The following is a 24,989-nucleotide window of genomic DNA, read 5'->3' on the forward strand; positions in this document are numbered from 1 at the left end:
AAATTCTCAAGTAGGAGCACTTACCTGGCAAAGTGACAGTGCTGCTTCAATTTGTCCTGTCAAAAAGCCGTATCTCCAACAGCTGGTACCCTGGATCTTATCCAGGAGTATCTTCTACATCTTATATAGAGTTTGACTATCAACTCTAAGAGTGCATCTGGCTCCTGTTTTGATCTGCCACATCCTGGTGTCTGTTAAGTCTCTCTTCTTCAACCCCATTATTGCCAGATTCCTAAAGGGCTTGGTCATGATTGTATCCCCATGCGTAAGATTCTATCTTTCTTTAAGATCTCATATGTTGAAGTAGAATTGATGAGCCCACCTTTTGAGCCCCTTGGAACATCTCTCTAATACACCTCCTATGAAGGTAGCATTTCTAATTACCATTTTCTAGCCCAGAAGGGTGGGAGAGTTAAAACTCTCAACAGCAGACCCTCTCTGCAGTTTTCAATCATAATAAAGTTCATTTTCATCCTCACTTAAAATTTCTCACTAAGGTAGTCTCTCTGATTTTTTGGGATGAAACAGGCAGTCTGTTTGCCAGCTTTCCTTCCAAAACTTCATGCTCATAGAGATGAGGCAAGACTGCATTTGTTGGGTGTGAGAAAGTCACTAGTTTTCTGTCAGAAGCATACTAAATCCTTTAGGTCTTCCAGTTTAGTGACTACTCAGATGATTTTATCCTGGATCTCTTCATGGATTCGTTTATCAGTTCGCTAATATAACCCCACCAGCTAGGGTATTCTTTGCGTTCTACTACAATACAGGCAATTATTCAGCAGCTTTTTGATGCAACTACTTACAATGGGCGCATGTAAAGTGGTAACTCTGTCATATGCCCCTACTTTTGTTTTCTATCAGACGAGACAATTCCAGTTTCAGACAGGATGTCTCTTAGTCAGCTCCATGTTTGTCTCCTTGTGAGTCACCTACAGTGCAATGGACGTGTTGAAGCACAAAGAATAAAATACAATAGCTAGCTACCATTCGTTAACTGTTCTTTGAGTTGTTAAATGTCTGTTCCATGATCCACCTTCCTTCCCCTTGTTATTGGAGTCTGCTTGGTATGAAGGAACTGAAAGCTGGGAATGGCTGTGCCCTCTTCTCCCGTACATGATGGTGCAAGGTGACAGAGGGTGCTCAGACCACCCCAGAGGGGACCACTGAGTGGGAATCAAAACTCTGGCAATTGTGCATGAGATAGATAGGACTCATGCAATACACCTCAAGAACAACAATTACAGAACAGCGGGTAACTTTTTTTTTTTCTTTGTCATGTTCATTATATAGATATTTCTATACAAGCTTTGTTCAGAAATTGTGTGTGTCATTTTGGGGATAAAAGAATAAATAGTCTTCCTAATTGATGTTCTTTCAAATTGAATGAGTAAGATAACGTAAGTAGAGGGGTTATTTTTATCAGTTGGTTTTAATTATGGTAAACTTCAGAGTCTTAAAAAGTTAGTTTTAAATAATGGGAAAACATTTGTTTTTCTCTATTTATGCTACTCTCCTTCCACTGTATTGTCCCTAATCTTTATAAACTCTATTATTTCTCTAACACTTAGTTTAAAACTAGATTAATGTAATCTCATTCCTGCTGCTGTTTGGAAGATTTCCAGGTGTTGGATGAGGCTTTTATTTTTAATATACTGCACTGAAAATAAAATTCTGTTGTGTTCATTTCTAGAGTGCTGATGCAGTGAAAAAAGCTAGAAGTTACCTGGAATTTGTGGAGGATTTTATTCAGGTTCCCAGAAGTCTTGTTGGTACGTAATACTGCTAAAATTTAGAACACTTGAAGATTTGGGGCAAGAAAGTCTGTTCAGTATGAATATGCGTAGAATGTGCAGGTGCCAGTATCCGACAGCTTTTCCTCTTCATTTAGAAAGTAAAACATTTTAATTGACAGTAGGTAAACAGGAGTGTTGTAAATATCTGAGTTGCGCATGTGGACGTCTTGTCAATTCTGTCTTGTAATGCATTAAAAATGTTAAATAGACTGCGTAGATATTATGGTTACACTTGGAGATTTGTAACAGATTCAGAATTCCACAGTCGTATTTTTAGTTACCAAAAGAAAAAATAAGGATGTACTTTTGAACTTTCTGCTTATGTAAAGTTTAAATTGATAAATAGGAGAAAAATGGAACCTAAAAATCCTTTTTAAAAATTAATACTGAAGATGATCTTTTGGAATTAGTTTTAAAGGAAATCTTTTCCTTCGAACCCTAAGAATGGCCTAGTGATTCCATTAATAGACCATTGTTCGAGTGCTTGGGCCTAGTTGACTAGTTATGCCTTTTGGATGATGTGCTGCAGTAGGCCTAAGTGGCAGTGTCACATCCTTCTCATTCTGTAAGTGTGCATCCTTTCATGTATGCTAATCATTCTTGAGATATCGTAAAGGGGAGGGATAACTCAGTGGTCAGAGCATTGGCCGTGTAAACCCAGGGTTGTGAGTTCTGTCTTGAGGTATCATTTCAAAGATTTTGGGGCAGGTTAGATTTTAAAAAAGAATCTGTCAGGGATGGTTACAGGTCCTGCTGAGATTGCAGGGGACTGGACTTTATGACCTCTCTAGGTCCCTTCCAGCTCTATGAGAAATATAGATAGATAGATATGTGTCCATGTTTCAGTCTATCCTTTTAGTTTTATTTTTTAATCTGGCAGCAGATGTACCTTTTTATGGATAAAATTTCTAAAACTAAAAAATGTATATAAGTGTTCTGAAGGAACCAGAAGAAACAATCCCAGAGCCTTTCGCAATTATCTGTGAGAGCTTCTTGGGGATAGGAAAGTTCTCGGAAGACTTGAGGAGGGCAAACCTAGTCCCATTTATCTATTAGAAATAGGAACAAGGAGGACATGGGAAATTGTAGACCTGTCGGCCTAACTTCAGTACTTGGAAAGGTACTGGAGTAACTTATTAAAGAATTAATTTGTAAGCACCTGGAAGATGATGATGATGATGATGACAGAGTTTTATAAGTAGGGTTGAATTGGAAATTGTCACAGCTTTTGTTGGGAAACCCCAGTCAGAGGTTGGGCAAGGCATGCAGGGTCACATACAGTAATTCCCCACTTAACGTCACAGTTAATGGTGTTACATTGCTTATCTGTTAGCACACATGCTGATTTAAAGTTGTGCAATGCACCCTTATAATGTCATTTGGCTGCCTGCTTTTGCACTTGCAGGATTTTCTGGAAAAATAGTCTGTCCTTGTAGGGGTTTGGAGACCTAATGGGCTGGCAGTTCTCCATCAGCTCCCCTAAGTTCCTTGTAAGGTATGCAGTTGGGCACCTGCAGTTCAGCTACCCTTTCTCCCACTTCTGTGTAGCTTCTGCCCTCTGTCTTTGAGCTGCCCCCAGCAATCTCCTGCTTGTTGTGCCGGGGAAGGAAGGGGAAGGAGAGAGGTGTGCTGATATCGGAATGCCCTTTCCCCCACTCCATAGCCCATCACCACAAAGCAAGGATATCACTGCTGGTATACTTACCAGGGCACTATAGGGGCAATGCACATATGTGTCTGCTCCCCCTTCCCCACACATAGTGTGTGCGTTTCTCTCTCACACACACTGTTTGTGTCTTTGTCTCATGCATGCATGCATACATACCCCCTTGGCACTCTGCAGCTATATAAGGACCATTACAGAAGAGAGTGGTGCACTCCAATGAGAGAGTGTGGGTTCATCATCATGTTCATTTTCTGCTGGGAAATGTTTGCAGCCTCTGCCATACATCTGTTGTTTCCTGTTTCCTACTTCAGTTCATGCTACCTCTGGAGTTTGAGGTTACATTAACATGTTAACCCTTGAGGGCATAGCCAAGCGTTAGTTCATCATTTTTTAATGGTTTCAAACTTACCCTGTACATGTGTATATTGTCTTTGGTCTGCTGAAAAAAATTCTCTGGAACCTAACTCTTCCTCCCCCTCCTTTACATTAATTTTTATGGAGAAATTGAATTTGCTTAACATCATTTCACTTATAGTACTATTTTTCATTTCACAATGTTAAGGAAGGCATTCCTGTACCCCCAAATTTCTGCCTGCAGAGACCTGATGCATCCTAAGGGCAGAGGCTGAAGCAGAGATGAGGAGGATGGAGTGCAGGGTTTCTCTCACAAGTTTCTGCTTGGGATGAGGAGAAACCTGTAAAGAGGCACTGGTCCTATGCCATCTTCCCTGCTACCATGATGAGACTCGCAACAGTCCTCCCCAACAAAACGGCCACAAATGCTCCTTCAGCACTTCCCCACATACCCCTGCCCAGTACACACCCCTCCAGCACTTCCATTACTTCTTCCCAGTACAAGCATGCCCCTTCAGCATACTCTCTGAATACCTTGTCCAAGAATACATACACCTCTTGAGCACTCGCCACTTTGTTTCAATAAACAGGGCTACTTTTTAAATGACTTTGGCCTATTAATGCAGTATATATTTGGCATCCCCAGTGTGCAGGGTAAAAAGGCTGATTTGGGGAGTGGGGGAAGGGAAGGAGGCTGCTAAGCTTTTAACTATGTTAAGGGCTGTTTTATAAAGGAAGATTGTTTTCTGCATATGCACAGAAGATAGGACAAGAAGTAATGGTCTTAATCTGCAGGAAGGGAGATTTAGGTTAGATATTAGGAAAGTCTTTGTAAGGGGTAGTTTTCCAAGGTCAGTCATAACATGCCCATTTTTGGAAGCTTTTAAAAGCAAGTTGGACAAACATCTGATAGGGATGAACTTAAGTTTACGTGGTGTAGCCTAAGTGCAGGGGACTGGACTTGATGACTTCTCGAGGTCCCTCCCAGCCATACATTTCTATGATTCCGATAATTCCTGTCTGATAAGCTGTTGAAAACTAAAGATTTGTTCCCATTTCATTTTCAAGATCAAACATGCATTTTCCAAAGGCTCCTTGTTGTAGTGTGCTCCTTGACTTTATTTTTGTCTCCTCTTGATAAAAGGCATTCATAAAGCAGAATACTTCTAACACTGTATTTTGTCACTGGTTCAGTACTAAGAGATAAGTGCTATCTGTTTAATCATCAGTTCCAGCTATTGACACATCTCTGTGTTTGGGAATGACTGCTGTATCTTCCAGTACTGTATATCTCGTTAGATCTGACAAGATCACTGTGCAAGGTGATATGATCATAGATCTGAAAATCTCTGTTTCAGAAGGACTTTTTAAAATTCTGGATTGGCCTCCATTATTTAGGACTCAGATACACTGAAGAGTATCGGAGGGGTAGCCATGTTAGTCTGGATCTGTAACAGCAACAAAGGGTCCTGTGGCCCCTTGTAGACTAACAGAAAAGTTTTGAGCATGAGCTTTCGTGAGCACAGACTCACTTCATCACATGCTGGTTTCCGAGACCAGCATCTGATGAAGTGAGTCTGTGCTCTCGAAAGCTCATGCTCAAAACTTGTCTGTAAGGTGCCACAGGACCCTTCGTTGCTGATACACTCTTGTAAGATACACTCTTCGGTGTATCTTACAAGAAGAGCTTGTACAATTATAGTGCCATAGAATCCTAGCCGTGATTCAGCTTCACGCTTGCACCTCCTCTTCATGCAGCCACCACTGTCATTGGCACATACCTAATTTCAACATTGCAGTAGTTTTCCTTATTTTATTGTGTTGATATTTGCAGCTATGTAAAGTAAATGAAAATTATGACAAAAATCAAAGGTAGTGAATAACTGGGATCATAAACTATTATTTCTACTACTAAAGAGCTATTACTCTTTTAGTACATGTAACTTAGAAATGACACACAAACTATGTTAAAGAAAACTTTAAAACATTTGTTCAAAATTATCTATTTTCCTTCCCTAAAGGAAAAGTTATTGGAAAAAATGGAAAAGTGATTCAGGAAATTGTAGACAAGTCTGGTGTTGTCCGGGTAAGGATTGAAGGGGACAATGAAAACAAACTGCCCAGAGAAGATGTAAGTTCTTTATTCTTTCCTTCAACTGTTAAAGTTGTATTTTTGAAAACTCTAGTAATAGTTTGTTAACAAATGGCTGTGGAAGGAGTGATGGTGACATTCTTTGCTCTCTGTTTAATATTAGCAAAGTATTTGTAGAATTTGACAACTCAGGGAAGGAGTGGTTTGCTAGATGACTCAGTGGGTTCGTGTGGGATCACCACTTCATAAATAACTCCGGTTGTTAGTATTTCAGAGTAATTATCTAATGGTTCGTTGGTCGCCTATGAGACATTAATTTGGTTTCAGTTCAGTTGCTGGCTGACTGGTATTTGTATCACAAAGTCTGCTAAAATTGAAACTGGTTGGGAGGGACTCTTATTGGCATTCCCAGCAGAAAGAAGAATTGACTCTGGAGATTGATTTACACTTTTGCCCCTAAAAATCATCCTTGTAAATTTAATGGTTGAGGCACCTTTTCCAGGTCAGAGCTGTACCTGTTCTGTGTCTGCACAGTGGGCTTCGTTCACCAGGGCTCTCAAACCAGCACCATTCACCAGTAATAAATTTACATTTAAACTTCAGCAACTCAAAGTTGATTACATCTGCTATATATTTGAGAGTGTGTCTGTCCATTTATCTATGAGTGTTCAGGAGCTCCTCCTCAATAGTAAGAGCTAGAACCATCAAATTTGGTATGCTAGTTCCTCCTGTTGTAATTTAAAGCAAGGTGAGGATTTGGTTGCACCAGGACAGTGGAATGTGCATGGAATATGATCCTTTCTCATAAAATGGAAAGGGAGGGGTCTGCTAGCAGGCACAGTGACACTGTAGATCTGGTGGCTGGGCATCGGTGCCCCCTGCTTCTCTGGCCAGCCCTAGGGATCTGCCAGCTAGATAGTACTGCACCAGCCAGACCCAGGGAGCTCCTGGCTGGTTAGCTTAGCGGCCACACTCCCAGCCCTGAGCTCTCTATAGACCCAGTCTCTTCACTTCTGTACCCCTGACATTTCTGCCATGAGACCCCACCTACCTCCTAGCCCCCTGCCCTGAGCCCATCCTTAGCCCTCAACCGTGACTCCTGCGTGCCCCTCCTTAGCCCGCAACCCAGACCCCTGCCCTGAGCCCCCCCTTGAAGACCCAGGCAATGCTAGGTAAATGTGCTAGTGATCCATATTTTTTTTAATAGGACTAATGATAATTTTTTAATTTGTTGTATTCTTTCTCCCACAATTACCCCATCACTTGCACAACTGACAAGTAGTTAATATATTTTTGTTCATGATAATTATTTATTTTATATATATATGAAAACATAGAGGTAGATGTTTGAGCCCGTTATGGCTCATCTGTGCTGAAAAGCTGGTTTAACTAGCCAGTGAAGGATTTTTTTCCCTTTTTTAGGTGTTTATGAATGGCATAAAGCCACCAAAGCTACTCCTTTGCTGGCAGCTAGTGCAGTGGGCATGGCTGGGGGAAAGTGCTATGGACTAAATATCCCTATGACCCATTGATGTGTGGCTGGTGGAATGGCCTGTTGGGACCACAAGCGGCCAATCATAAATTAAACCAGTCCTGAAGCTGTTCTAACTTACAACAGCCTGGAGTTCAGAGAAGAGTAGAAATGTCTGTCACCATTGGGAGTATCTAGTATGTCTTGGATACAGCCCAAGGTTCAGGGTACATTGTTACAAGTGGTGTTTATCATTTATTTATAATACTCACTCATGTAATTATTTTTTTGTGATTTTGGTAATGTTACGCTTCTTGAGAATGATTATAGATTTTTGTTTCTACAGGGAATGGTCCCATTTGTATTTGTTGGCACTAAAGAAAACATTGGAAATGTCCAAGTTCTTTTAGAATACCATATTGCCTACCTGAAGGTTAGTGCTTTTTTTAATGTTCGTATTTTGGAAATGCTTACTAGGAAATTAGCAATTTTTGCTTATGTTCTTGAGTAATGCCTTCAGTGCTAGTGGCAGATGTTCGGTTCCTTTTGGGATTAGTTCTAAGATTGTATACATGGCGTCAACTTTGTTCTCTTGCACATATGCTTTATATTGATCTTAAGTTACATGATCACAGGTTATTTACAATACAAATAAGGTTAATAAAATAAGGCAGTAGAGAACAATGTTGCATATATTTGATTTAAACTAGGGTGAATATCGAGATCACACACTTTCTTGGTGAATGTGGCTACAGATTGGAACTACCCAAAGTGCTTGGCTCATTGGCTCAGTTTGAGCCACTGGATCCTGTTCTTACTTGTTTGCAAAGGCAGAGTTCTTACCAGTGATAATGTCAGTTAGGTGGCTTCTACACAGGTGATCTCCAGCTGGATGATGTTCTGCATCAGAGCTTGTTACAACCTGGCAAATGTCAGACCTCCAGAGACAATTCTAGTTGCTATCACGAGAGATGGAACTACCTTTGCAGCATGTTTAAATGATATCCCACTCACAGATATACATCTGCCCTGCAGATTGTCTTCACTTGCCAGTGTCACAAGACTCTGTGCCAGCAGTGGTCAACAATGAATTGTGAATGGGCCACATGAGTGGCCCTCCTTCACCTTAGTGAACTCAAGCAGCCTGCAGCCCACAAGAGTTCCACCTGTGCCTTCCTCATGTGTCTTTTGCAGACCAGGGCACCAGAACTCACCTGCCGTCTCTTCCTCCCAGCACTTTTGGAGCACATGCATTGCCTGGTTTGCACTCCTCCACTCCACCAGAGCTGGAACAACTGCAAACTGCTGATTAGTGGCATTCCAGTTCTTGGGAGAAGGAGGAGATGAGGTAGGTGAATGGGGATGGAGAACGAATCGGGCAATTCATGGGCTCCAAAAGTGCTGGGAGGGAAGGGGTGGAGTAGGAATTCCAGTACCCCAGCTTTGCATGAGTCTTATGGGGGAATTGAGCAGCCAGGGTGTCTGTGGGCCACAGGTGGAGCCATAGTGGGCTTCAGGTTGCCCACCGTTGTTCTCTGCCATTACAATGTATTCTGGAACTAATCCAGGCTTGGGGAAGTTTGTGCCTCAGTTCTTATTCAAATATACTCTTGAGTCTTATCACCTCAGAAGTGCTGCTTTGGAATCGCCTAAAAGTGAATATAGTTGTGGAGAAGGAGAAGAAACTGTTACTTACCCTGTACAGAAGTAGTTTTTCTTCAAGATGAGTTATGCTTATACATTCCACGCCCCACATGCCTTTCCTGCTATATCAGAGTCTGAAGACATCAGAATTCCTGTTAGAAAGAACTGGGTAGGGATCAAGATGGCCCTAGCTTTTGTACTTTCAGTTCATGGCTTCAGGGAGTGCAACACGCATGTGACACCTTGACAACTAATGCTAGCTAAAAGCGTCTAACTTGAGGCATGTGCATGCCTAGTGTACTAATGTGGAGTATATAAACACACAACAGCTGCATCTAAACTAGCTCAGATCTTCAAAATGGCCATATTTTGAAGATTAGTAATGAGATGCTGAAATGCATATTCAGCACCTTATTAGCATACCAGTGTCTGCGGTTCTTTGAAATTGCCGCTTTTTGCTGCCATGTGGCTCATCCTCGAAAGTTGGCGAGGTCCTTTTGAAAAGGACCCCCATCTGAACAAGCAGCATGGCAGCAAATAGCGGCAATTTTGAAGAGCCACAGCCGCCGGTGTGCTAATGAGGTGCTGAATATGCATTTCAGCATCTCATTACTAATCTTCGAAATGGCCATTTGCATGGCTATTTCGAAGATTTGAGCTAGTGTAGATGTAGTCAACATACCTTGAAGAATGACAGTTATAGTTCAGGTAACCATATTTTTATGTGAGGTATACACTAAATTAAGCAATAAATATAAAGAAGGCACTAAGTATTAATGAAGCATGAGGAATGTAAATACACTAAGTACATCCTCATTAATGATCTGGATAATGGGAATGACTGCACCCTGAGCAAGTTCATAGGTGACACAGTGCTGTGGGGGAGAAGTAGATATGCTGGAGGATAGGGGTGTAGGGTTCTGAGTGACCTCGAGAAATTGGAGGCTGGGGCCAGAAAGAAATCTGATGACATTCAACAAGGACAAGTGCAGAATCCTGCACTTAGGATGGAAAATCCCATGCACTGCTACAGGCTGGAAATTCACAAGCTAAGTGGCAGTTCTGCCGAAGAGGACCTGGGGATTACAGTGGATGAGAAGCTGGGTATGAGTCAACATTGTGCCCTTGTTGCCAAGAAGACTAACGGCATATTAGGCTGCGGTAGTAGGAGCATTTTCAACATATAGAGGGATGTGATTCTGCCCCATTATGCAGCACTGGGGAGGCCACAACTGGAATATTGTGTTTGGTTTTGGGCCTGCCCCCTCCCCCCGCTGCAGAAAGGGTGTGGACAAAAAAGTCCAGTTGAGGGCTATGAAAATCATTGTGCTGAGGCACATGATTTAGGAGCAGAGGCTTAGGGAACTGGGATTATTTAGTGTGCAGAAGAGAAGAGTGAGGGTGGATTCAATAGCAGCTTTCAGTTACCTGAATGGGGGTTATAGAGGATGGAGCCTAGGCCATTCTCATGGTGGCAGATGACAGAAGTAGCAGCAATGGGTTTAAATTGCTGTGGAGGAGGTCTAGATTGAATATGAGGAAAAACTTATTTCATTAGGATGGTGGTGAAGCACTGGAATGGGTTACCTGAGAAGGTGGTGGAATCTTGATCCTTAGAGGTTTTTAAGTTTGCACTTGATAACATCTATCTGAGATGATTTAGTTGGGATTGATCTTGCTTTGAGCAGAGGATTGGACTAGATGACCTCCTGAGGTCTCTTCTAACCCTAATCCTTTATGATTCTTTACTACATATGGACTTTCTCTGGCTTTCTGACAGGGATGAAATACATGACATAATAGTGACTGGTAATGGGAGTTCTGAAAATCTGTTAAGCGTACTCTGGTAAAATGACACACAGGATACAATTCACTTTCTGACAACACACAGTTTTGCTGTAAAACTGGTTATGACTTTCTCTCTGAATTCAGGAAGTAGAACAACTAAGGCTGGAGAGGCTCCAGATTGATGAACAACTGCGTCAGATTGGTATGGGTTTCAGACCTTCCTCCAGCAGAGGTCCAGAAAAGGAGAAGGGCTATGCTACTGATGAGAGTAATCTGTCCTCAGTACAAGGGTCCAGGTCATACAGTGGAAGAGGGAGAGGTCGCAGAGGCCCCAATTATACATCGGGTTATGGTGAGTTTTTTTTTTTTTTTTTTTTAAATTCACAGAACAGGTATGGAAACTTCTGGAAAAAGAAAAGAAGCAAAAAGAGAAAAAGATGTGTAGTTTATTTTAAAATGTATCTAAAAATGAAATGTCTATATTACTTATATGGTGGAACGCAGTTGAAAGAATACGTTCCTGAGAACCCTGAGCTCACCTAAGATAGGTAGAGCGGCTTAATTATTAAACTTGCATCTCAAAGGAGCATGAGGCCCTGTGAAGAACCTGTCTTTCTGTTTGCATTCCTGTTGAAAAGATATTGTAATACCCCCTCCAAAAAAAAAAAGAAAGAAATGAAATTGCAGTAACTGAACTTGGTGAGAACACAATAGTTGTAATTATATGGTACTGACTTGAGTCAGGCAAATGGACTGTGCAACTGTATAACAACTCAGAATGAGATTGAAGTTAAGCAAAGAAAACCATGTGTTAGGTTTACTTGTTGTGAGAAGTTTGATTACAGAGATCCTCTTGAGGCTGTCACTTGATGTGCTGAAATATCATGGAGCCTGCCTGGGGCACTGCAAAAGCCTTGCCTCGTGAGCAAACCCCTTCTACCCCTTCTGCAGTGGCACACAGTTGGGGTCAGAGCCCACAGCAGAGCAACATGGACACTGAGATCATCTCAGCCATGGGTGGGCTCAGTCAGGGGAGCCTGACACATCATCCATGTGCACAGCTCCAGTGGGACCAGAACACCATGAATCAGTCGTGCTCTTTACAATGCTTTATACAGAGCAGGCTGATGAATTGGTTGTCCCCTTTATAAATGAAAGAGAGAGAGATACACAGTTCTTGTTCCCCAGGTTAACAATTATTTATACTTTTTCTTATTAATAAATTTGATTTATTAAATATAAAATAACTGGATTTTAAGTTGCTGCAAATGATAGACAGTTCAAAGTGAATTAGTAGTCAAAATAAAACAAAACATGATAGCTGATATTTATACTCTAAGAAACTCTTCACATGTAATTTCTTGCCCTAACACAAGTTCTGATCATTCTTTGTCACAAGCTGCGAAACCTCCCATCTTGGGCCTGATCTTTCGTAATATTCAATTCCAGGTGATTGCAGCAGACATCTTAAATGTTAAACAGGGTTGTCAAGGCATCTGGCGGCCATGCCTGTTGTTTGTGTTCCCACCTTTATATTTCTGTTACCAAAGGCAGGAATCCTTGTGTCCAATGGAAAAGTATAGCATCCAAAATGGGTTACAGTATCAGGTGATCTGGCCACCTATCCTGGCAGGGCCTTTTATACAGGAAAAACAACACTGTTCACAGATCACTGTCCCAACCATTGGCCATTAAGTTCTTCAGTGCTGCTAATGGGCTTCACTTAGCATTTCTAGATTAATAAACAGGGTTGTATTTCATATTTCTAATTTTAAATATGAGAATGATGTATGTACACAAATGGAATATTCAGGAAATCATAATTTTTCTAATGATGCGTTAAAAGATATATTTACATGAAGTGTCTTCCACTTATGTATATTCATAAGTGTATTTCCATAAAGAATATAAGGTGCAATGTCACGCATACAGGTATTCAGTAGCAGCCAAAATAAAATAAACGAGTAGTCTCTGGCCACGTTTTTTATATAACTTCAGTGACTTTAAAGACTAAAAACAATTATAAACAGATAGCACTTGCACTCTTCAGTGTTCTCTGGTTAAAACTAGTCAGAAAATCCTGGTGTTTTTTAAGGTACAGAGATGCTACTGTATGTTCAATTACCTCTTAAGACTTCTCCCCAGATTCCCTCAGCTAAAGGTGGCATTCTTAAGAACTCAGAAGATGTAATGCAGAACCACTACTTGGCTTTTAACTCCCCATAAATCTACATATAGAACATCCAGGAAGGGGAGTGCCTGTAATTACTTTTAAAAATATTTTACAATTGTCCTCAAATATGCTTCATTCATGTTTCAAAAATGGAAAGAGTGTGTGTGTTAATTGGAGATGTACATCTCCTAGAACTGGAAGGGACCTTGTGAGGTCATCTAGTCCAGTCCCCTGCCCTCTTGGCAGGACCAAGCACCATCCCTGACATCTATTTGCCCCACTCCCTAAATGTCCTCCTCAAGGATTGAACTCACAACCTTGGGTTTAGCAGGCCAGTGCTGTCAAACCACTCTTGTGGGTGTGGGAAGTGGCAGATGTGGTTGATACTGACTTTGGTAAAGCTTTGTATACTGTCTCACATGAACATCTTATAAATATGCTAGAGAAATACAAATAGATGGGATAAGGTGCATATCTGGTTGGAAAACAGTTCCTAGAGAGTGTTCATCAATGGTTCACAGTCAAGCTGGAGCAACATAACAGATGTAGTCCTGCCAGGATCAATTTTGAGTCTGTTTCTGTTCACTATCTTCATCACTGATTTTGATAATGGCATGTAGTGTAAACTTCTTAAGTTTGCAGACAGTGCCAAGCTGGTGGTGGTTGCAAGTGCTTTGGAGGAGAGGATTAGAATTCAGAATGATTCAGATGTATTGGAGAAGTGGTTGGATGTTAATAAGATGAAATTCAATAAAGACAAATGCAAAAGACTCCACTTAGGAAGGAACAATCAGCTTTACACACACAGTATGGGAAATAATTGCCTAGGAAGGAGTACTATGAAAAAGGTCTTAGTAGATCATAAGCAAAATATTAGCAAACAAAACTGTTGCCAAAAATACCCCAAAAAAAAGGGAGGGGGGCAATTATCCTGGGACGTATTAGCAAGAACATTGAAAGCAAGACAAATCAAGTAATTCTTTGAGAGATGTCCTTGTATGTGCACCATTTCACCTTCACTTGTAGATTCTGCTGTAAAAATCTCCATGTTGCCTACTTTACATGCCAATGGGGGGAGGGGGTTGAACTCTTCTGTTCTTTTCCTACCTTCCTGTGGCCTAAGACAGAGCTCATCAGTTCTACTATTTTTGTTCATATTTTAATTAGTATAGCATTTTAGTTAGATAAATTTTATTTACACATTTCTTTCCAGTCGAGGGAGTTTTCCTCCTGTTTTCCCCTGACAGATAGGCCAAGTCTATGGTATATGGAAAAGTTGACTTTAAGACATGCAATTCCAGTTATGACAATTGAGTAGCTGGAATCCATATGTTGTAAACTTAGGGTATCAAGTTCTGTCATTCTACAGGCCAAATAGGACTATGGAAACTCTGGGAAATTCAGGAGCTTTATTGATGATCTTTCGTAAGCCAAAAGACCCAACTCCAAGCAGTGGTTTCAGAAGAACAAATAATTTCCCACATGACACTGCAGGCTGCCCTTAGTGCTGCAGACACCACTTCCAGATCCACCATAATGGCGTGTGTTAGGCATTGGTTTTCATGGTTCAGTTCCTCCTCTTTCCCATGTGAGGTACAAAACATCATGGAGGATCTCCTCTTCATTGGTGAGAAATTAATTGCCAAAAAGAGCAACAAGTTGTTGTACACCATGAAAGACTTGAGTGCTGTACTGCAGTCTCTAGGCATCTACGTGCCAGCTTCTAGAAGTAAATACAGCTATTAGACTTACCAATGCCTGTGATATCTGGCCTACATGCAACAGAACCAACAGGTACACAATCAGCAGCAACATCAACACCAGAGATGTAAGCTTCAGCAATGATACCCCCACCATCAGCAACATCTCATCCTCCTCTATCTAATGAGCAGATTTGAAGCCTTGGTCAAGGGCATAGAAGACCTTCTGCCTACTCCAGTGTTCACTCTGTCTACTTCACCCTTTAGTCACTGTTTGCTTCCATTTTACAGATGCTGCTGGGCCATCACTATGGGCAGATGGGCCCTACAGGTTGTTGTCAGGTTATACCATACCCTTCCAGTCCATACCCCCTGCACTATCACATCCCTCTTCAGGGACCCTTCTCATGACCACTTGCTTTACCAAGAGTGCAGAATCTTCAGCAGATAGGAGACGTGGAGATGGTGCTTGGTCAACACGAAGGAAGGGAGTTTCAAGCCCACTGTTTTTTTAAATAAAAGAAGAGTGGGGATGGAAACTTAGTCTCAACCTCAGGCAACTCAACAAGTTCATCAGAAAGTTAAAATTCAGAGTGGTTACCCTCATGACCATCATTCCAGTGCTGAAGAGAGGGGATTTGTTTTCAGCCCTGGACCAACAGGATGATGATAATCACGTAACTAGACACCCTGCCCACAGACTTTTCTCAGATTTGTTTTGGGACCAAATCACTGCCAATCCAGTGTCCTACTCCTTGACAGAGCATGACAGTACAGTGCAGTGCTTTTCTCCTTGTGGCTATGTGTGGAGCTTGTGTTGCTGTGTGATTCTTCCCCCCCACCCCTTCTCTGGGACATTGAAAGAGCCTTGGGAATGGTGAGGTAGGGGGTGATCTAATCATGGCGAAGCAGCCTGTGCTATCTTAATTGCTTAATGATCCTTCCCCTGCTCCCTCTAGGTTGTAGAGAGATATCAGCCTCATTAGAACAGCAGACATTTATAACGGACAAAGGCTGACTGAATATGGGTAGAAGGCTGGTCTGTATACTGCACTGCTCTGTGGTTGAATGATGCTTGATTACTTACTTGTGGCTTGGCAAGGAAAGGTATCCTATCTTGGAGCTTGGAATAAGGCAGGCTTGTCTGAGAGCTTTATGTAGATGTTCAGGGAGGATCAGTACTCTGTTCCTAGGCAAGTTAATAAGTTTGTTTCAGGCGGCCTGGGCTGTGTAGGTACAGTGCCTGCCACAGATCATACCCAGGTGCCTTAACCTACCTGTAGCATGATTAAAATGAGAACTCACCAGAGGTGCTCTCCCTGCCATCAGGGTCCATCTGCAAAATGTCCTGGGAGGAGAGGATGAGATCCAAACTTTTTAAAAGAGAGGTCCTGGCTGTCGGTAAGACCAGCTGCTCCGTTTGCCTGCTGACCATTGTCATTGTCATCCTTTTCCTTGTCCACCATGTCTTCTCTGCTGTTGTCAGAGGCTTCCTTGACGAATCTCTTGGGAGGTATCAGTGGACTGTTTGGGTACATTGGTTGTGTCCCCCACAGAATCCCATGCAACTGTTCACAGAAGTGGCACATCTGTGGCAATGATCCTGGAACATAATTTGCTTCCTTTGTCTCCTGGTACACCTGCTTAAGGTCCCTTACCTTCCTGTGACACTGCTGGCCATCCCTGGTTTATCTGTTTTCTGTCATGCCCTGTGATCTTGACATAGATGTCTACGTTTCTTTTGCTACTTCTAGCTCTGCCAGCAGAGCTTCACCCTCCCACACAAAAATAAGGTCCTGGAGCTTGTCTGCAACCCTGGAAAGCCGTGGTGAGATGTGCTTCTGAAGTGTGCTATCTGCATCAGTCACCATGCTGGCCAAATGAAATGAAAATCAAATTTTCCTGGGCCATTTGAGCTGAAAATTCAATTGAGTGATCACATTGGGGCACTGTGGGACACGCCCAGGAGGCCAATAACAGTGAATTTCACAACTCTCCATCTGCACTACCGTAAAGTTGACCATATGTTATTCCTTATGAAAAGCAGGAATACACAAGTTGATCTTAGGAGCCCTTTAAGTCAGAAAAACGGACCTTGTAGTGTGGACTGGTTGCCTAGAAAATCAACCTAATTTTGTAGTGTAGACCTTGAGTTTAAATTATCTGGCCTCTCCTGTAGGTCCATGTAAGTACATCTCGCAGCAATTACAGCATTTCACCATAACACTGGAGAAACTTATCTTTGTCCATTCCATCACATAAATGATTCCCTAAGGGCCTCCAGACCCTGTGCCGAGACATTAGACCACCCACTCAACCCTGGGACCTACACTTGGTCATCACATACTTGATGCACCAACCATTTGAGCTTTAAAGAATGTGTTCACTTCATTTATTTATGAACACTGAGTTCTTAGTTGCAGTTACTTCTGCCACACATGTAGGAGAACTTGGGGCACACGCTACACCAGATCAGCGTCAACCTCTGTGGCATTCTTACCTGATGGGCCCGTCACAGATATTTGCAAAGCATCCACCTGAGCTTCAGAGCATGTTTGCCAAATGTCATGCTCTTATCCATGGGTAAGAGTCATCCAGATGGGTCTGAGTAGTGCAGTCTACAGCTTTATTAGTAGATCTGAAGTTCCTATCTCCTTAAGATACGCTGCTTTTCAGTAACTTGGAGTGGAGCACCAAGAGAGGAGGAGGTTACTTGCCTGTACCGTAAGTGATTTTTTTTTAGATGGGTGTCCCTAGTGGTTGCTCACTACCCACTCTCCTCTCTTCTACTGTGAACTTTGGATCCATCTCCACAATAGAGAAGGAACTGAGGATTTCAGGCTGTGTGTGTGTGTGCACTATTGAAGCACCGTCAGTGCGTGAGGGTCCCGTGCAGATACTGCTGTAAAAATCTCTGTGCAAAGGCACAGGGGAGCACCAACACCTGGAGGGGAACATCCACCAGAAAAAAAAAACCTTCCTGTCAGGATAGTTAAGCACTGGAATAAAGTGGCCATGGAGGTTGTGGGATCTTTGTCATTAGAGATATTTAAAAGGTTAGAAAAACACCTGCCAGAAATAGTCTGTATTGGGGCCAGCAACCTTCCTGAGGCAGAGTGCTGAAATTTGACCTTTTGACTTCAATATATGGCCTGAATGCTGGTGCTACTTTTTAAAGTCACTAATAGTCCTACTAACAGCTTCAATAATAAACAAGATGCAGAGCTTTATCATGTAGGTGGTGGCTGGTAGCATTAGCTGTTCTCTTGTTAATTCACAGGTGGCATGGCTTTGAGCAAGCTCCTAGCTTCAGGGGAACATTGCTGGGAAGCTGAGCTCCCATCTCATGTGCCAATAAAAATTGGCTTACATGCCACTTTGCCATGCATGCCGGCAGTTGCTGACCCCTGGTCTAGATAATACTTAGCCTGGCTTTGAGTGCCAGAGGCTGTATTTGAAAACCTTCCAATTCTGTGATTCTAATCTTAAGACTAAATTATCATTTTTAAGAATTTTTTCATCTACTAGGTTGGATCTGCAGTTAGCATGATCTTTATTTAGGCCTGATGCCAGTAAGTCCAGAGTTTGCTGTGCTATATGCATTGATGATTTATACCTTCTGTCAGCACCAAAAAATATTGCTTGTGTGTGCCAGAGGTTGAGCATTGGCCTTGTAAACCCAGGTTGTGAATTCAGTCCTTGAGGAGGCCAGTTAGGGACTTGGGGCAAATAGATCAAAACAAAAAAAAAAAAAGAAATCTGCCAGGGAGGTTGCTTGGTCCTACCAAGAGGGCAGAGACTGGACTCAGTGATCTCTCAAGGTCCCTTCGAGTTCTATGAGATACGTATGCAAATATGTAAACCCTTTTGTACCATTGGTGAATTGTGCATTGATCTGGAACAGGTGTTGCACAGTTGGTTGTATCTTGATATAGTACATAAATGATTTTTATCTTGGGGAATTCAGTTATCAGAGTTGGTATTCCTTCATGAGATGAGCATTTTCAGACCTGATTACTTTAGCATCAGAGTGCTTAAAGTACAAAGGTAGGAGTTGTATTTTTAATCCAGTAGGAAACTATGGAGAGTGTGTTATCCGTAAATATGAGATTGAAATTTATGGATTTGTTAGTAGTTAAATTGTTCAAACCGACGTTATAGGAGTTGCATGATAAAGTCGCTTAGCAGCTTCTGTTAGATATAAGGCTGTAAAGTTGTCTCTGGAAATTTTGGGGGGCATTGTCTAGAATCTGGATCATACAGCCCATATGTATGTATAGATGGAATTAATCCTTCAGTGATTGCGTTTCCATGTACAAAAAGACAAAATGTTTGTTATACATGAATTGATCTTGAAAATCACTAAAACTTCATAATAAATCTTTGACTGCATGTTTCTCATGTAGTTACAAAACTGAGTCTTCTAGAGAGTTGCTAAACATCAGTCTCAGAAGTATATTTTGATGTCAAATTTTTGCGGATCCCTGTGGTCCGTGTGATTCTTACTCATCCGAAGCTAGAATATGGCCCTAAAATACATATCCATCTCTTTTTCCTTTTATATTGTTAAAGGTACAAACTCTGAGCTGTCTAATCCCTCTGAAACTGAATCTGAGAGAAAAGATGAACTGAGCGATTGGTCACTGGCAGGAGAAGATGACCGAGAGAGTCGACATCAGCGTGACAGCAGAAGACGTCCTGGAGGAAGAGGGCGTAGTGTTTCTGGGGGTCGTGGACGTGGGGGACCACCGCGTGGTGGGAAGTCATCCATTAGCTCTGGTAGTGTGCTGAAATACATTTTGGGTTTAATTTTTATTGCACATAACTGGCTTTATTTTCTCTTAAATTAAGTAAATCACTATTTTAATGTATGAATGTAAGTTCAAAAAATATTGCAACTTTAAAAAATAGGCAAGCTTGCTATCAAAATTTAGATATTTACAGTTGAATTTCAGTACAGTAACATTAGGATTTGCATGTTTTTTGCACCATGTTGTTAAAATGTTCAAGGGCTTTGCTTTTCATCCCACCTCTCCCTAATGCTTTACTCCTAGTCTTTGTCCTTTCACTGCTCCTCATAGCTAGAATTGGAAGAATGTTTTTCTCTAATTTTAACTGTTGAGATGGATTTTTATTTTAATTGTATTTGTTTTTACAGTTACTAGAAATTAGAGGGTAAGAATAGAGAGGTATGGTTAGGTCAGCACTAACAGCATGGCTGCAGTGGGGGCGGGTCCCTGCAGGACCAAAGGGCCCAAGACACCATGGTACAACATGCAGGGGAGGCTGCAGTCCTGGACTGGTGGAGCCAGAGATCCCTTGCAGGGGTTGGAAGAAGGACAAGCCCCCAGCTGCTGGGCTCTGCTGTGATGTTTCTGCCTCCCAAACCCCCACTCCCGAGGTGGCTCCACATGGGCTGTGACATTGGAATTTCCCACATGTATGTGTCTGCTAACCAGGTGTAGAGGGCTGTTTTGGCAAATAAGTAGATTAAAAAACTAATCTTCTGAAAGGTTTTTCTTTTAAATAGTACATTCCGGGTCTCTTGATAATATGCTGCCTTATTACACTATGTTGTGGTGCCCTAGAAACAGGCTGTTGGATTATCAGAACTAGCGAAGAAGCCTAAAGTAACTAGCATAAAACCATGATAGCTACATTTGTCAGTGTATTGCATTTTATATGTTTTTGTATTTTAAATTGTATAATGAAGTCAGCATGTCCCACTATCTGTAACTGCAATTTGTCTTAGATGGACCTTTTCCATATGATATCTAGTGCTTAAAGATCCGGACAGCAACCCTTACAGCTTACTTGATAACACAGAGTCAGACCAGACTGTGGACACTGATGCCAGTGAATCTCATCACAGTACTAACCGTCGTAGGCGATCACGGAGGCGAAGGACTGACGAAGATGCTGTTCTGATGGATGGAATGACAGAATCTGACACTGCTTCTGTTAATGAGAATGGCTTAGGTATGTTGTTGTTTGGGAACAGAACTTAAGGAATTAGTTACCTCAAAGAAAGATTTTTCTGAATTGGCTGTGTAAATGTAATGAATCATATGTTCATTTTTATGAGTGGAGGAGAATCTATGATTTTAAAAATTAATGTATTATACTGTTTTCTGTTTTGGTGAAAGAAGGCTTTCACATCGATGGTGGTATCATGAGGCTTCCTTCTCTTACTGGTCTCTACTGCTATCCTATACCATATCTGAATAAGACTGTGTGGGTCTGCTTTGGCTCCTGTCAGCACTGTTGTTTAAAATAGTGCCTTCTGAAGCTGATGAGAGAAAGAAGGCACCCATGGTCGGAATTCCATTTCCTTCACTCCTTTTACATCTGTCCCCATTCGGCCTATGCTTTAGTGCTTTTCCTGAATAAGTCCCATTCACTTCATTGAGACATCAGTATTTGTGTAAGTTCCTTCTTGAATGGGGTGCTTTTACTGGATCTGGGACTTGAGGAACATAAAGCTAGTGTCAAGAATATAATTTGCTCCCATGGAACAATAGTATAAAGTTGTCCACTGAAGAATCATCTGTTTTTTGGTAAAGTTGAGGTCTGAGAAATCTTACTGCAAATATAGGGAAAGCTTAACTTTCCAGTGACATAGTCTAGTAACAGTTTATACTTGATTTGTTATGTGTGTAGCAACCACATATAAGCATTGATTCAGCAAAGTAAACTGAAGTGAAACATGCTTAAACGTTTTATTGAATCTGGCTAGAACTGTAAAATAAAGTTTATAATCTTTTTTGAATTCTTCCTATTCAAAATTCCATTTTCTTGCAGAATATCTTATTTTGTTTTCCATGTTAATAAAAGCAATCTGTGCCCATCTTTAAACTGCTGAAGAAATACAGTTTTATCATCAGAATAGTTCATGGTAAACTTTGCAATTGCAGATGATAGTGACAAAAAACCCCAGCGACGCAATCGTAGCCGCAGGCGTCGCTTCAGGGGTCAGGCAGAAGATAGACAGCCAGGTAACTCGAGTGGAGCTGTGGGTAACCTCAGATCGCTAGCATGAAGGAATGCCATGTGTCTGCTGTTTATGTATATCTATAAATATATATATATAGCTGCACTACTGTTAATAAGTTATTTAATAACTAATAAGACTACTGCGATCAAGCAAAAAACAAATCTTACAACAGAACATATTTAATTGATAACCTGCCTAATTAAACTAATTTCTGCTGTCCTTTAAAATTTAATTTCTCACTTGCAAATACAATATGCTATGGATTCAGTTCCTGTTGAAGTCAATGACTAAACTCATTGATTTCAGTGGTTCAGAATCAAACACTATAGGTATACTGGGATACATTCTGCACTTGCACCTGTGCAACCCCCTGAAAGTGACACGACCACATATTTTAAAATGTTTCACTATTGGCTCTCTTCATGTGAGAGGAAGATGGCATTAAATAGCAGTGGTGGCATATGTTAGCACTGAAGTGCATTGGCAGAACAGTGTGAAGGAACTTACGTGACATCTGCCTGCCTTATGCCTGTATTAACCCAATGCTTTCAGCCTCTCACTTGTATGGAAGTGGGAAATCATCCACAAATTGAAAAAAGGGCATTTTAAATTAAATTGCATGTTTCTGGGTTTGTTTTGGGGGTGTGGTGGTGGAGTTGATGATATTGTGGTTTGAGGCATTTGTTTTGTGTGTACTAACTCTTCAAATCTTAAACGTGACTTCTCTGATTTTTTCAGTGTTACCTCATCTAGAAAATGTAAGATTGTAAATTGATATGACATTCTGATAAATTTAAAGGATGCTTTCCAGCCTGCTGTTCTCAACATCTGACTGATATACTTGCATTTGTTTGCTGAGGATCATGTAATTTTTAATGGAACAGAAACCAAATTAATCAATTTTGCTTTGAAACCTGCAATATGTAGGTCTTACGTTATCACCATTAAACCCAGAAAAATAGCAAGGTGGAATCTGTCCAATGCTAATATAATTAATTGTTGAACAGATACTTTTTGACACGCTGAATCACTATGGTTACACTGCAGTTTCTATCAACAGAAGTCACTGTTAGAAGAGATTTCCCAACAAAACTTTTGTTGACAGAGTGTGGCCACACACAAAAGCAAATCAGGAGAGCGCTCCGCTCTGCTGACAGAGCAGCCAGACGGTCCAGCTGCTCTCAACAAAACAGGCACCTGGAAGCACAGCAGACAGGGCTGCCTATTGTTGTGGATGCCCTGTCTGTCGAGAGAGGCCCCCTAGGATATTTACACAGCTGTTTTGTCGACAAATCTGTCAGTGAAGGCAATACGCTGTTTGGCAGAGAAGCAGAACCCTGTCGGGGAAAGTGCTGGGTTTTGTCCATATGCTGTCAACAAAAGGCACTTTGTGTGTTAACGCATGGCATGTTTTGTCGACAAAACCCTCTAGTGTAACCATAGCCAATGAGTTCCTTTAAGTTAGGTTTAGCCCTTCAAAATGTAATATCACAAATGTGTTCTAGAAGTATAGACTTGCCTTTCAAATCACAGAAGTGGAAAGGAAATAGCAGGAGAGTGTTTAGTTCATAAAAAACAGCAATAAACACATTACTCTTTACAGTAAGATCCCCACATTTTCAAACTTGATGTTCACAAATTCAGTTATTTGCAAGCAGCTCTGGGGCAGGAGCACCCATGCCTCTTCCCTGGGGCTCCATGCAGGAGTACTGGCAGCTGCTGCTTCCTGAGCCTCTGGGGCCAGGAGTGCTGGCAGCTGCCAACGCTGCTCCAGGGCTCTGAGCCCATCCCGCCATTCGCGAAAATCAACATGCACAAGGGTTCTGAACACCAAACCCTTGCAAATGTTGCAACCCAGCTGTATTTTAAAATTTTCTTCTTGTTTCACCTATTCATCCTATGTTTCTGCTCTCTCTTGTATTTATGGGATACCTAAAAGTAAATTTCCTTGTTTGTGGTACCATAGCTGTCCACTTCACATTCCAGTCAATAAAATATACCCGTATAAACAAATTCCCTTTGTTGAAGTCCTTACAATCTGTTATAAGTGTTTTGTCACAAAGGAAGCTCTGTAATAGCCCTCCTGAGAGTGTTTAACCAACATCTACCTCAAACTAGAATTATCTTTTAACCCTAATTTACAGCCAAATTCTGCCTTCAGAAACAGATGTGTACTCAGCTACCATTGCTTTCAGTGGAAGCCATGCATGTTTATCCAAGGATAGAATTTGATCTGTACTATGAAATTATTAAATGTTATAATTTTAATCACCTAAAGAATTGCTAGGTGGTTCACAAATAAGATATTTATCAGCTGTAAAATCTGTATTTTATGCATAAAGTGCAGAGAATGCTAAACAATGGTACAGAAACAAATTAGTTCACTGTTAAATGTGAAATAATCTGTAAAATGTTTTGCAAGGCTTTAGCATCTTTAATTTTTCTCCTCTCACATAGTCACAGTAGCTGATTACATATCACGAGCCGAATCTCAGAGCAGACAAAGAAACCTCCCAAGGGAAACACTGGCCAAAAACAAGAAAGAGATGGTAAGGAAAAAAAAATATTTTTAAAAATGTATATATGTGGCTTTGTTCCTTAGTGATGGAATGCTCAGTCTTTCACCCTTGAGGAATGAAAAACATTATTGATAAAATAGTTGATATTATCTAGCAAGGAAGTATACTTTTACACTGTGACTGTAGTTGAAATAGATCTCAACAGTACTGTTTCAATCTTGAAGCTGAATTATGAAATCTTAAATTTTGCAGAATATTTAGGAAATCAGATGGTCTTTCTGAAGATTTTAGTGTTTATCTTCTGTAAAGAGGCAATTGTTTGAGATTGGTGTAACATCGTAAGGGAAAAGTCTCTATCTGTGCAAGTTTTTTCTTGAGGTTGCTGGATTTCCACGCCATACAGCTAAGTTTAGTGCCTTGCATGGTGACAGGTATCAGTGGTAGCCAAGTTAGTCTGTACCTGCAAAAATGAGAAGTCCTGTGGCACCTTATAGACTAACAAATTTATTGGAGAATAAGCTTTCGTAAGCAAAGACCCACTTTGTCAAATGCATGGCAGCTGATCATCTTTTGTTGAATTATAATACAGATCTTGGTTTACAAATAAGTTGAATTTACTACCTCTAATGCTGTACTCTAAAATTAGAAGCCCTCACCCCAATTCCTTAGATACTTCCCACCTATAAAGCTTTTAATCTTCAAAGCACTTTTTAAAATGTTAATACTTCAGACTCCTGAGAGGTGGGTATTATTTTTTATTTTACAAATAGAGGAAACTAAAGCAGAGTTATTCGG

General features: G+C 41.1%; 1 protein-coding gene across 2 annotated transcripts in view; it reads left to right on the forward strand.

Annotated features, from left to right (window-relative positions):
* FXR1 (FMR1 autosomal homolog 1) overlaps positions 1–24,989 on the forward strand; it is a 58,720-nt gene that overhangs the window by 32,135 nt on the left and 1,596 nt on the right. The window contains exons 9-16 of one of the 2 annotated variants that reach the window (XM_075003726.1): positions 1,691–1,769; positions 5,835–5,944; positions 7,723–7,809; positions 10,953–11,160; positions 19,254–19,460; positions 20,460–20,660; positions 21,596–21,676; positions 24,133–24,224. In XM_075003726.1, the coding sequence (XP_074859827.1) occupies positions 1,691–1,769; positions 5,835–5,944; positions 7,723–7,809; positions 10,953–11,160; positions 19,254–19,460; positions 20,460–20,660; positions 21,596–21,676; positions 24,133–24,224 (1,065 nt within the window). The remainder of the gene's footprint in view (positions 1–1,690; positions 1,770–5,834; positions 5,945–7,722; positions 7,810–10,952; positions 11,161–19,253; positions 19,461–20,459; positions 20,661–21,595; positions 21,677–24,132; positions 24,225–24,989) is intronic. The other variant, XM_075003727.1, reaches the window with a different exon arrangement.

This window comes from Carettochelys insculpta, chromosome 10 (assembly GCF_033958435.1).
Source record: "Carettochelys insculpta isolate YL-2023 chromosome 10, ASM3395843v1, whole genome shotgun sequence".
In the NCBI taxonomy this organism is placed as follows: Eukaryota; Metazoa; Chordata; order Testudines; family Carettochelyidae; genus Carettochelys; species Carettochelys insculpta.